Genomic DNA, 12607 nt, shown 5'->3' on the forward strand with positions numbered 1-12607 from the left:
TATCCTCAATCACACATCTCCATAAACCAATGGTACTTACAACAAAAAATTATTAAAATTTATTTATAAGAGGCTTTATACATATCTTTTAATACACATTAAATTTTACATCTAAGGTAAAATATTAACAGCACAAGTTATATCTTTTCATTTATACAAAATATTACACAATATTAACCAGTGAGTTAAAAAGTAAAACACACCACGCTGATGTAAATTTTACAAAGTATGTACAATTATTATCCATGACAATCTTTAAAATCCCCTTGAATTTATATAAAAATAAATTAAATTTGCCTTTGTAAACCTCCTATCAATTAGAAATATTACAAATCAAAATATTAAATTTGCTTATAAATTCTTCACAATACAAAACAGGTTCACAAAACCTTATTTACAGAAATGAGGTAACAACTGTGCAATGTTTAACCACAAGACATATTGCAGAATTAGCATGTTCTTTCAGCTAAATACACAGTGGAAGTTTAAGTACAACTGGGTCTCTTTTCACTAATAATTCACTCATTTAAGTACAGATCCAACTGCTAGAGCTATACTCTGTATTTCTATCCTAACCAAATCTGGAGATTCAGGGAAGGGGAGTAGGTGCAATAAGGCAATAATGCAGATTATTTGCCTCTTAATGTGCATTAAATGGTAATAATGTGCATTATATTACCATAACGCAGTTAGTTTATGCTACCAAGGGATATATAAAAATGAGAAGCAAAACACCTCATTATTATATAAATTGAATAACGCAGCTTATGGTGACAAGAAAAATAACATCAGCTTAAAGCTTCTGCTAGGGGTTGCTGGCACCATTCTGAACTCCAGACTGGTAGGAGCAACTGGGGATTGCTCCTGCCCCAAAGCTCACTAGACACCAGGAATTTAGACAGACCTGGGGGTGGGGTGAGGGACTTACAAGAACATGAGAATTCTTTGGGTGGGGGCATTGGGGGAAATAGCGACTGTGTTCAGAGGGAGGTGGTCTTTGGGGTAGGGGTTGATTATGTTTGGAGGGGTGAAGCAGTATCTACTTGGTCCTTGTAAGATACCACCCAGGAGCACTGGGCCATGAGTTAGAAACCTGATTCTCCTTGGCAGTATAACGTAGCTTGCGAAGTTGTTTGCAATCTGTATTATTCATGTATTGTGGGGATCTCTAACCTGAGATATCACAGATTAGTGGCTACCACAATAAACTAAGGTGCAGTAAAAGGCCAACTTCTACCACACCTTAGAAACTACCCCCTCAGTTGCTCTGAGGGAAAAACTTTTCTAATATGCAGTAGCAATTTTACTATACCAATTTCAGTTATTGGCATATTTCTCCTATGACACTAAATATGAAACTACCAAGACAAAATCTGCAAAAGAGAGGATACTCTTGAGGTACTGCAGAGCATGAAAGTGATCTACGAAAAATCAAACAGTGGTTGAGTGCTTGGCAGTTAAATTTTAATACAAAAAAAATGCAGTCATGCATTTGGGATGCATAAATCTGAAGGACAATACACTACTGAAGGTGATATACCGATGTGCAAGAATCAAGAAGGAGGCATCAGGGTAATTCTGTCCAATGATCTCAGTGGAATAACACAATAAGGCAATGGCCAGATCCAGAAAGACGCTACAGTCACAGGGAGGCACAGCAGTAGAAAAAGGATTGTGATAGTACCTCTGAATAGGTCATTTGGCAAGACCTCACCTAGAACACTGTGTTCCATTCTGAAGGTCTTATCTATGAAGCATCCAGAGAAAGAATGGAGAAATGGTGAAGGTTCAATATGAATATTCTGGAGGGGGGGGGGGGGGGGGAAGAGTACAATAAGAAACATTCTAATACCTCAAAGGTATAAATCAGGCACAGAAAGCACAATTTTTCAGACAGAATACTCTAGAAGAAGTCACAGTATGAAGCTCAGGCAGGGGAGGGGGAAACAAATTCAAAGGCAATATCTGGAAATACTTCGTAACAAGCAGGGAAGTAGATGCATGGAATGGCCTCCCAATGGTCACTGATAATATTCATTATCACCAATGGAACTGGTGGAGACAAAGGGGCCAGTTTACTAAAGTGCAGTAAGTATTTACTGTGCATAAACAGTCAAAATTAACACATAGTAACTAACTGCATATTTGACAGCATTTATTTACCGCCTTTTTTAAGAAATTCACTACTTACCCTGTGCCAGCTGCAATGTACAGTCCATACTTAATTTCTTCCCATACCCTGCCCAGTCCCCACCTCATCCGATCCTATGCTAAGCAGTTAGCACAGAACATTTACTGCACTGGTTGTTTTAGCCTGTGGTAGATATTAGTGCAGGCTTGCACTTATGTTTAGCACTTTAGTAAACAAGGCCTGAAATCAGTAAGAGTTCAAGAATACATAGAATAAACAGAGAAGACCCTTAGCTACTAAAAGGTGAGAGAAAGGCCAAAGGTCAACTGAAGTATATGGCATTTCATAAGGAATGAAACTGGTTGACTATATGGGGCGTGTAGTCCTCATCTGCTATCACCTATGCTTCTATGAGAAAAATTACAGGCAACAAAACATTTGATCACTTATTTTGTAGTAATTCATTAGTGAAAAATGGCCCAGGTAAATAGAAATTAGCCTGAGCAACCAACAATGGCATAGAGGACATAATGATGAAGATTGTTTGTACAATGTTCAATGTTCTTGCCCTCTAGAGAGGAGTGTGTATGTTCCATTGGCTACCGTCATCATTAAACCAATGGACTTAGCAACAGGCACTTGTTTTCTAAATGGACCTCTCTGACGGCAAGACTCCCCCTTTCCTCCATACAGATTTGATTTCTCAAGCTTCTTAAATACCTATCAATGGTAACTTGTTTGTACTAGGATTCAATGTAAATTACATTAGCACTTGAAGGCAGAACAGTAGACTTTTTACATCAAGAAAGTTATCATCAATCCTGAAAGCAAGTTGAAACTATAGCAAAAGATGAGTTTCCATCTTACTCTATAGAACCAAAAGATCAGCAAATGTATTTCCATTATGTTTACCTAGTTTTCTTACTTTAAGAAAACAACTTTATTGGTATACAAACGTTATTTCTCTGAATGGCTGAATAGATGCTATATTTCAGATTGTCAGACTGATGAAAGTAATAATGATTTACATTACTGAACCTTTTTCACAGTCCACTAAATCTGAAAAAGTAGCTCCATTTCAGTGCAACAAAGCACCACAAATTAATCCAAAGCCTTATGAAGTCTGTGCTGAGTGAAGGTTAATTCTTGGCTGTGCAGTTGGTCCTGTGTCTTCTGTTGCATTGCTCTCTAACTGCAAAAAGGAAGACTGCAATTTGCAGTGAGATGAAGTGCTTTAACAGCAGGATACGTAGTTTCCTCAAAACTGTCAACTCTTTTCTTGCACAACAGGTCCGGTTTTATCAGCAAGCTTCTATGGTAAAAGGAAATGCTTTAATAAACAGAGAATATTTACTGAGTAGACTATAAATTCATATGTAGCTATTTCCAGGAGCATTTAGACATATGGAAGATGCAGATAATTCATGGGTATTACTTTATCTTCTTTGGCTTGTGTAATTTTAACTACTATGCAATACAAAATAGAGCTCAGCAATCCATACACTTGTATTACTTTATTAGAAATCTTATTTAAGATTAATTTTTCAGGAGCTGCCCTATGGCTGTGGTTGTAGCACTTGCATGCAAGTCCCCTTTCTGATGGGTCCAGCAGGGTTCAGGTGTTTTGCAGTTGCTTGAGGGGCATAGAAGGACATGGGAGACAAATCTCAGAATAGACTTCTCTCTAGTTCTTATGACTAGGAAAGATAATTGTGTTACCAACCATGCAGTCTGGCGTGGAGATACAGGAGAAACAAACGAAACTTTTTTTCCTTCAGTGTATACTTCCATTCAAGGCAAACAAAGGGAGGCACAGATCGGCAAACAAGCAAGTAGCAAAACAAGAGCAGACCAGCAATCTGAAGAATAATGCATTTTATTAAAGCAAGCCCCCTGCGTGGCCATGTTTTGCCCAAAGGCTGTGTCAGAGGTAAAGTTATGGTGCAAACATATAAATCAATTAGAATCATACAAACAAATCATAAAAATGATATAAATCATAATAAAATTAAACAAACCTTATAAATAAGACCAAATTATAAAATCACATAAAAGACAACTATGCATGCAGTCAGAATTATTACATGAAAAGATACAATCATGCATTCAAAATCATGACATGAATTATAAAGCACATACATGGTCACTAAACTGTAGTAATATCTAATTACTTTTGCTTGTGGAGAAAAAGCCTCTGTAGGTCCCCGGTCAACTTTTTTGATTTTTGGGATAGAGGGCTCTGATTGATCATTGGCTAAAAAACCTCCTCAATTTATACTTTAAATTTTTTAATTTTTAATACAATGTATTGTTTAATATTATAGATATTGTTATTTTTTCAGCATACAGCTGAAAAGTAAAAAGGAGATGCAGAAGGGTAAGAGAGAGGCAGAAAAGAGCTACAAAGGAATTATCAATATGTCAGCGGCAGGAATAGTGAGGGAACAGACAGGAGAGAGGAGAAAAGACAAATGGACCGCAGCAGCCGCTTGAAGAAGAATTAGCAGACGACAGAGAGGAAAGCAGAAAACAGAAATTGGAACCAGCAAGATGGAAAAATAAAATGTCCACACAACAAAGGTAGAAACAAAGCATTTTATTGTGAATGTTTTAAATGGAAAATGTTAGCTTTTGGAAATGTGCATAGCAAATGTCTTTGTATTGTGTTCTGTAGAAAAGGAAATGCATCTCTGTTTTATGTCTCTAGTGTTGCAGTAATGCTATGTTTAACTTCTTGGGGTTCCTTTTCAATTTTTGTCTAAATATTTTTATTTCTAATTTGTGATCCCTTGTTCTGTATTTGGTGACGGTCTGTGGTGTGATAGTAATGGCAGGTGGGAAATTGGAGGGGAGGCAAAGAGGAGAGGGAATCAGGGAGGGGAGCCCTCCTTTATTTTCTGACCTGGGCCCAAGCAGGTCTAACACCAGTCCTAACCCTTGCTATACAGCTGGTGAGGATTCCCAGGCATCCCCAGCTAAGGACCTCCTCAAAGGCGGCCAGAACTCCCTTCTACCAATCTCTGGCAACAGCATCCGTAAGCCATCGACAGCTAAGCATGTGTGGGGTGCTGGCATCAGTGGCTTAGGGTCATTGCTGCTGCTGTCTGCCAAGCTTGGTAAAAGAGTTCTGGCCACCTTCAGAGAAAGTCTTCAGCTGACGGAGCTCGAGGATCCTCATTAGCTAAAGTATTTATATTTTGAGGTGGAGGTAGGGCGGAACAGAGAACATTTTGTGCCCACCCACTTTGGGCTCAGGCCCACCCAAAACTGGCTGTCTGGCTACGCCACTGCTGTACACTAGGCAAAAAACATCACAGCTCTAATCTGCAAGTAAAATAGAAACTGGATTTATCAGTGGCAAGAGTAACGCTGTTGCTATGTATTTTTCTTTTTATTTGTTAATTTATATTTTACTGTAGAAAGGTATTAGATTTACAGCTTAAATATTTTAAGTTAATGATAACTTCTATTAACCACAGTGCTTTTTTTTGTGCCAGTATAGCGTACCGACACCTTTTTTTGTGAGGTCCGACTCACCTGCCCGCTCCTTTTCGTTCATGCACCTGTGCTCCCCCCGCCCTCCATCAGCTCCCCGACTTTCCTTGATATCTTTAATTTACCCGAAGTCGCGGCAAACCAGCAGTAAAAACAGCTGGCTGGCAGGCAGGCTTGCCTCCTCGTTGCTTCCCTTCCCTCTCAGAGTGTCCCGCCTTCCTCTGATGTAATTTCCTTTCCGCGAGGGCGGGACATGCTGAGAGGGAAGGGAAGCGACGAGGAGGCAAGCCTGCCTGCCTGCCAGCTGTTTTTACTGCTGGTTTGCCGCGACTTCGGGTAAATTAAAGATTTCAAGGAAAGTCGGGGAGCTTAGGTTTGAATGAATCGCTGACATGGAGGGGATGGAGGGCAGGGGAGAGAGAATTGCTAGACATGGAGGGGAGGGGAGAAAGGAGAATCGCTGGACATGGATTTGAGGGGAAGGCAGGAAAGAGAGAATTGCTGGATATGGATAGGAGGGCAGAGGAGAGAGGAGACATGCTGGGCATGGATGAGAGGGAAGGGCAGGGGGTAGAGGAGAATTGCTGGACATGGATGGCAGGGGAGGACAGGGGGCAGAGGAGAATCACTGGACATGGATGGCAGGGGAGGACAGGGGGCAGAGGAGAATCACTGGACATGGATGGCAGGAGAGGACAGGGGGCAGTGGAGAATCGCTAGACATGGATGGCAGGGGAGGACAGGGGGCAGAGGAGAATCGCTGGACATGGATGGCAGGGGAGGACAGGGGGCAGAGGAGAATCGCTGGACATGGATGGCAGGGGAGGACAGGGGGCAGAGGAAAATCGCTGGACATGGATGGCAGGGGAGGACAGGGGGCAGAGGAGAATCACTGCACATGGATGAGAGGGGAGGGCAGGAGAGAGGAGACATATTGGACATGGATGGGAGGAGAGGTCAGCGAAGAGAGATTCGCTGGACATGGATGGAAGGGGAGGGCAGGGAGAGAGGAGAATCGTTGGACATGGATGAGAGGAGAGGGGAGGGAAGGGGGATAGAAGAGAATTGCTGGACATGGATGGCAGGGGATAGAGGAGAATCGCTGTACATGGGAGGGGAGGGCAGGGGAGAGAGGAGACATGCTGGATATGGATGGAGGGGAGGGAAGATAGGAAGGAGATGCACATGGATGGGAGGGGAGGGCAGGGAAGAGAGGAGAAATGCTGGAAATGGATGGAGAGGAAAGCAGAAGACAAAGGAGAATTGCTGGACATGGATAGATGGAGGAGTTGGCGGGGAAAGAGGAGAAATGCTGAACTTGGATGGAGGAGAGGGAAGAGAGAGGAGAAATGCTGGACATGGATGGAGGAGAAATGCTGGACATGGATGGAGGAGAGGAGAGAGGAGAAATGCTGGACATGGATGGAGGAGAGGAAAGAAAAAAAGAAGAAGATGCACATGGATGGAGATGAGGGAAAGGGAAGAGAGGAGAAAAACTGCACATGGATGGAGAAAATAGGCAAAAGCTGGATCCACGTTATACCTCCTCCAGTCAATTCCATGGAGGAGGACCCAGCTTTTACTTATGGATGTAAGGCAAGAAGTGAAGAAGAAAGGAGGGAAGTAAAGAAATATATGGAAAGGAAGCCCTGGAAACGGAGTTAAGAGAATAGAAAGAGAGCAGCAGAATCATAGACTTAGACCAATATGGATAGAAAAACAAAGTCACCAGACAACAAAGGTAGAAAAAATAATTTTATTTTCATTTTAGTGTTTGGAATATGTCCAATTTGAGAATTTAGATCTGCTGTCTTATTTTGCACTGGGTATACTGGAAGCTGTAACAGCTTACAGAAATTATTTATAATGAAAAAAAATCACGTTATTTTTTTTCTCCTATACTAGTATAATATTTTCAGTGATGTCTGTTTATATGCACCATGGCTGGTATAAGCGGTGTGGCTATGATAGGAGTGGAGTCATATGTGGTGACCCCGCCCATTATGAGTACTGGCACCTTTTTTTCTACAAAAAAAGCACTGATTAACCAAACTGTATTAGGTGTTTAATGTGAATTTTAGTGGGCAATAACTTAAGACAGAGTTAAAAAAACGTAAGCATGCTGCATAAAAAGTCTGTAGGGCCTAGCCTGGCCAGCCATTTTGCATGCATATGAGGTCTGACCTAACAACATGAATTCTCTGAAGATGTATTGATTGCTCACACTTCAGGTGCATCAAGCCATTTGTGTGTAAAAAGCAATGGAAATGTGTTTTATTTCTTTACTCTGAACCAGCTCAATCTGGTCTTAAGTCTCTAACTTGGAAGAAAAAAGGCCTCGAAGAGACAACATTGCTTATATTATTACAGTCAGGATGGAGACTTCATTTAAACTTCAGTTACATTTGAAGCTTACGGGGGAATGAGTAGCACACTGGACCTGTGTTTGTAAAGTTCTGACTGACGCCTATATACAGCATAGATTGTACAGAGGAACTACTGATCTGTATGTGGACAGGAAGCCTGGGCATTTTGCCTTTGTTTGTTTTATGCTACCTGTTGCAGAGTCATGCTGCTTTTCTGTTTTTATAACAAGTTTGCTAGAGTCACCAGGGGCTACTGAACAGGCCTACAAACAAGATTCCCAAACCAGCCATACACTGGATTTTCCTTTTTTATTCCCCACAGGCTGTGAACACTGCTTGCCTCTTCTGCAGTGAAGGAAGGTCCGCTTGAACCAGCGTGGCAAGGATTTATTCACTGACCTCAAGGTGGAGATAGCCCAGGAGTTATGCCAGCTGGCACGAATATCATATGCTACAAAAAGGTAGTATAATTTGTTAATCTTTTATTTCAGAAAAGGAGTCTAGATAATGTTGTATGTGCAAAATGCTGATTAGTCCACATGATATTGTGGCAGTTTCAGGTTTTTAGAAACATTGTAGAAGTAAGAAATGAAAGCAAAATAAAATAAAAACAATGATAGATACATACAACTGCTCTTATATTCCATAAATTCCCCAAGAAGGTTCTATGTGGATAATACAAAGATGCCAGGCAAAACCTGGGAAGTTACATTAATTGTGTTACATCATTAGATCTCAAGTAAGAGTTTTTAAAATAAAAATCTCTTCAACACCTTCCATGTATAGTTTTGAATAGATCTAACTGAATAGGGAAGTTTGTTCCAGGGTTCTACTGCCTGGAAGTTAACACCCAATATAAACTAAGTCTTACAACGCTGATCTTTAGGAGCAGGGAAGTGTAATAACAAAAGATCACGAATTGTTCTTTTATTACATTTCTTTGAAGGGGTGAACAAACATGTGGATAAAGGTGAGCCGGTTGCTATTGTATATCTGGATTTTCAAAAGGCATTTGACAAAGTATCACATGAAAGACTCCAGAGGAAATTAGAGAATCATGGGATAGGAGGTAGTTTTTTTTTTTATTGTGGATTAAAAACTGGTTAAAAGATAGAAAACAGAGAGTAGGGTTAAATGGTCAGTATTCTCAATGGAGAAGGGTAGTTGTGAGGCTTCCCAGGAGTCTGTGCTGGGAACTACTTTTTAACATATTTATTATAAACGAAACGACCTACAGATGGGACTAACTAGTGAGGTAATTAAATTTGCTGACGACACAAAGTTATTCAAAATTGTTAAATCGCAAGAGGATTGTGAAAAGTTACAAGAGGACCTTACGAGACTGGGCATCTAAATGGCAGATGATGTTTAATGTGAGCAAGTGCAAAGTGATGCATGTGGGAAAGAGGAACCTTAATTATAGCTAAGTAATGAAAGGTTTCACGTTAGGAGTCACCAACCAAGAAAGGGAACTAGATGTCATCGTTGATGAAGAAAGCAAATAGAATGTTAGGTATTATTAGGAAAGGAATGGAAAACAAAAATGAGGACGTTATAATGCCTTTGTATCGCTCCATGGTGTTACCGCACTTCGAATACTGTGTTCAATTCTGGTCACCGCATCTCAAAAAAGATATAGTGGAATTAGAAAAGGTACAGAGAAGGCGACAAAACTGATAAAGGGGATGGGACGACTTCTGTATGAGGAAAGGCTAAAGCGGCTAGGTATCTTCAGGTTGGAGAAAAGACGGCTGAATGGAGATATGATAAAATAATGAGTGGAGTGGAACGGGTAGAATTGAAGCATCTGTTTACTCTTTCCAAAAATACTAGGACCATAGACCATTATTAAAATGGACTTGGGGAAAATCCACTGCTTATTTCTGGGATAAGCAGCATAAAATGTTTTGTACTTTTTTGTGACCTTGCCAGGTATTTGTGACCTGGATTGGTCACTGTTGGAAACAGGATGCTGGCCTTGATGGACCTTTGGTCTGTCCCAGTATGGCAATACTTATGTACTTATTATTGGAAAAAGTAATGAGGTCAATCAGATATGGAGGCGCCATTCTATATAAGATCTTAAAGACTAGAACACAAACCTTGAATTGAATTCACGACTCCACTGGCAACCAGTGCAGGCATATAAGCAATGGCAAACTCTGTCATATTTAGGAGCCGAGAAAATAAGTTGAGCCGCTGTATCCTGGATGGTTTGGAGCTTTGAGCCCATGCTGCACTAAGATGGTTAGCAAAGAAAAGATCAGTTCATTAAACAGAGTAGGTGATAACAGTGAGTCCTGAGGGACCCTGCATACCGCTTTCCACGAAGTGGACAGAGAATTATGAAATTTGACTCTATAAGATATGAACATTAAGAAACTTTTAAACCATTGTAAAATGTTTCCGTGAATACCTGTGCCGCTCAAAATTGATAGCAAAAGATTATGATCAATGACATCAAACATGCAGGAAAGGTCAAATTGAAGAATGACTGTGAAGTGACCACAGCTCAAAGAAAAATGCCCAAAGTTGTTTCAGTGCTACAATATCCTTGAAATCCAGATTGTGAGTCACGTAATAAATTATACTTACTTAAGTAGTCATTTAATTGAACAGTGATTAAACCTGCCATGATTTTAATAAACAACGAGATAGATGCCCCTGGCCTATAGTTTGTAACCTCACCTAGGCTATTATTTTTGGGGATGGGAGTTAAGATATTAATAATATAAAGGGAAACTCCCATTAGATAAAGATTTAGCCATTCCCTTAAAGAATCCATAAAGTGCTTTGGGATTACTTTTATAAGATACAGCAATGTTGGAAGAAGTGATGCCATCGCGCAGCATGGCCGCCTAAGAGCTGAGCTCCTGCTAGCTCACAGAAACTTTGAGCGATACCCTGGCATTTTGCATCATTTTTACTTGTGAGGAGCAGAGGGTAAATAACTAAGACAGTAAATTTGACGAAGGATGAGTTTGCGACAGGAGGCGGTGGATTTCTCCTGCTATGCTTTCACCAGCGGGGTAACAATGCAGCAAGGGTACAGTCAAGATGCCGCGACCCCGCGCAAACAAGCACACTCTGGGAATTCTTCCCAAACAGGCTTACCGCTATCAGGAGAAGGACCGGAGGAGTCCGAGGTGGTGATTCTCCCCAAATTAAAGGAATGGCTGCAGGAAATCAGGTCAGATATAAAAGCGCTTCGGGTGGATTTGGTGACGCTTGGGACGGACCTCCGGGGTGAGATATGTGAGCTGGGAACCAGACTGGAAGATGCGGAGAATCATATTGATGCGAACTCAGAGGCACTTGGATCTCTAGATCAGTAGGTAGCCGATCTTCACACAGGTCAACAACAATTACTGGAAGCTGGAAGATTGAGAAAATCGCACCCGTTGACTCAATCTACGATTCAGGGGTCTCCATGATACTCCTACTTATCAAGACTGCGAGTCAGTCGTTCAGAAACTGGTAAGCGCCTTGCTGGCCGCGAACGGGGTCACACTTGAACCCAACACTATTTTGTTGGAGATCTCACATAGAGTGCTAGGCCCAGTGTGAAATAACTTATCTAAAGGTATCATTGCATGCTTCCAGGACTATAAGCTTAAAGAACAAATTTTGAAGGCGGCTCGTCAGGCCTAGAACTTTCAATGGGACTCCTATAGTATAGAAATATACCAGGACGTGGCAGCACACTTAACCGTCGAGCAGATCTAAAGCCAGTCACTAGGAGGCTTCGAGAAATGGACATCTATTACAGATGGCGGCATCCTTTTGCACTAGTTTTTTTATAAAGATGGGCAGATGCATCAAGTTAAATCGTTATTACAGGCTCAGGAGATTCTTCCAGAAGAGGGCCCATCAGTGATACCCACAACCTCGGGCCCTGGAAAAACCACTACCTCTTTGGCACCACTTCCTAAAGTGGCAACAAGTGGGCAAGGGCCCTAGACGACTGCAACACCAATTAATCTGCCACCCGGGTCACCTGACCTGTTTGGAGCTCTTGTGATTCTCTCATTCTGCTACGTTGGCTATAATATACTGCCTGGAGGCTAGATGTAAGCATGCCATATGAAGTGGATTGCTCCAAGGTTTTGGGGTACATTATAAGGAGCTTTTGCTAGTGCTCCTCCCTGCTTTCAGTCAGGGTTTCACAGTTACATCGTGTATAACACTTAAGGTTGATTTTGCATATATTATAACTGTTTTTTGTTTGCTGTTTCTGTGGGCTATAAAGTGGGTGGGTGCTTGACTCGCACTTCCTCTGTTGACCTTTCGTGTTCAGATGGGGAGTCTTGTTTTCACGAGGATGATAAAGGGAGGGTGGATGGGATACGAGAGGGGGGAGGTTTGGGAACGAGGGTGAGAAGAGGTAGAATGATCGAGTGGGTTGGGGGGCGATGGATGTGTGGTTTTCTCTGAATGTGTGTGGGAAGGGGAGATGTAACGCTCTAGATGTCTGATATCTCATTGATGCTTTTGAATGTCAGGGGATTGAATATACTGAGGAAAAGGAAGCTCTTCTTTCGGGAGTTGCTCTGCCTTTGGGTGGATGTGGCCCTGATACAGGAGACCCATTTAAAGCCTGCCCAGGAATATCTGT

General features: G+C 41.4%; 1 protein-coding gene across 1 annotated transcript in view; it reads right to left on the bottom strand.

Annotated features, from left to right (window-relative positions):
• Window positions 1-310: 310 nt before the first annotated feature.
• The window catches only part of MLLT10 (MLLT10 histone lysine methyltransferase DOT1L cofactor), a 763568-nt gene continuing 751271 nt past the window's right edge, over window positions 311-12607 (bottom strand). Inside the window, exon 20 of the mRNA XM_030199437.1 lies at window positions 311-3443. Within this exon, the coding sequence (XP_030055297.1) occupies window positions 3399-3443 (45 nt within the window). The 3' untranslated portion in view covers window positions 311-3398. The remainder of the gene's footprint in view (window positions 3444-12607) is intronic.

This window comes from Microcaecilia unicolor, chromosome 1 (genome assembly GCF_901765095.1).
Source record: "Microcaecilia unicolor chromosome 1, aMicUni1.1, whole genome shotgun sequence".
In the NCBI taxonomy this organism is placed as follows: Eukaryota; Metazoa; Chordata; class Amphibia; order Gymnophiona; family Siphonopidae; genus Microcaecilia; species Microcaecilia unicolor.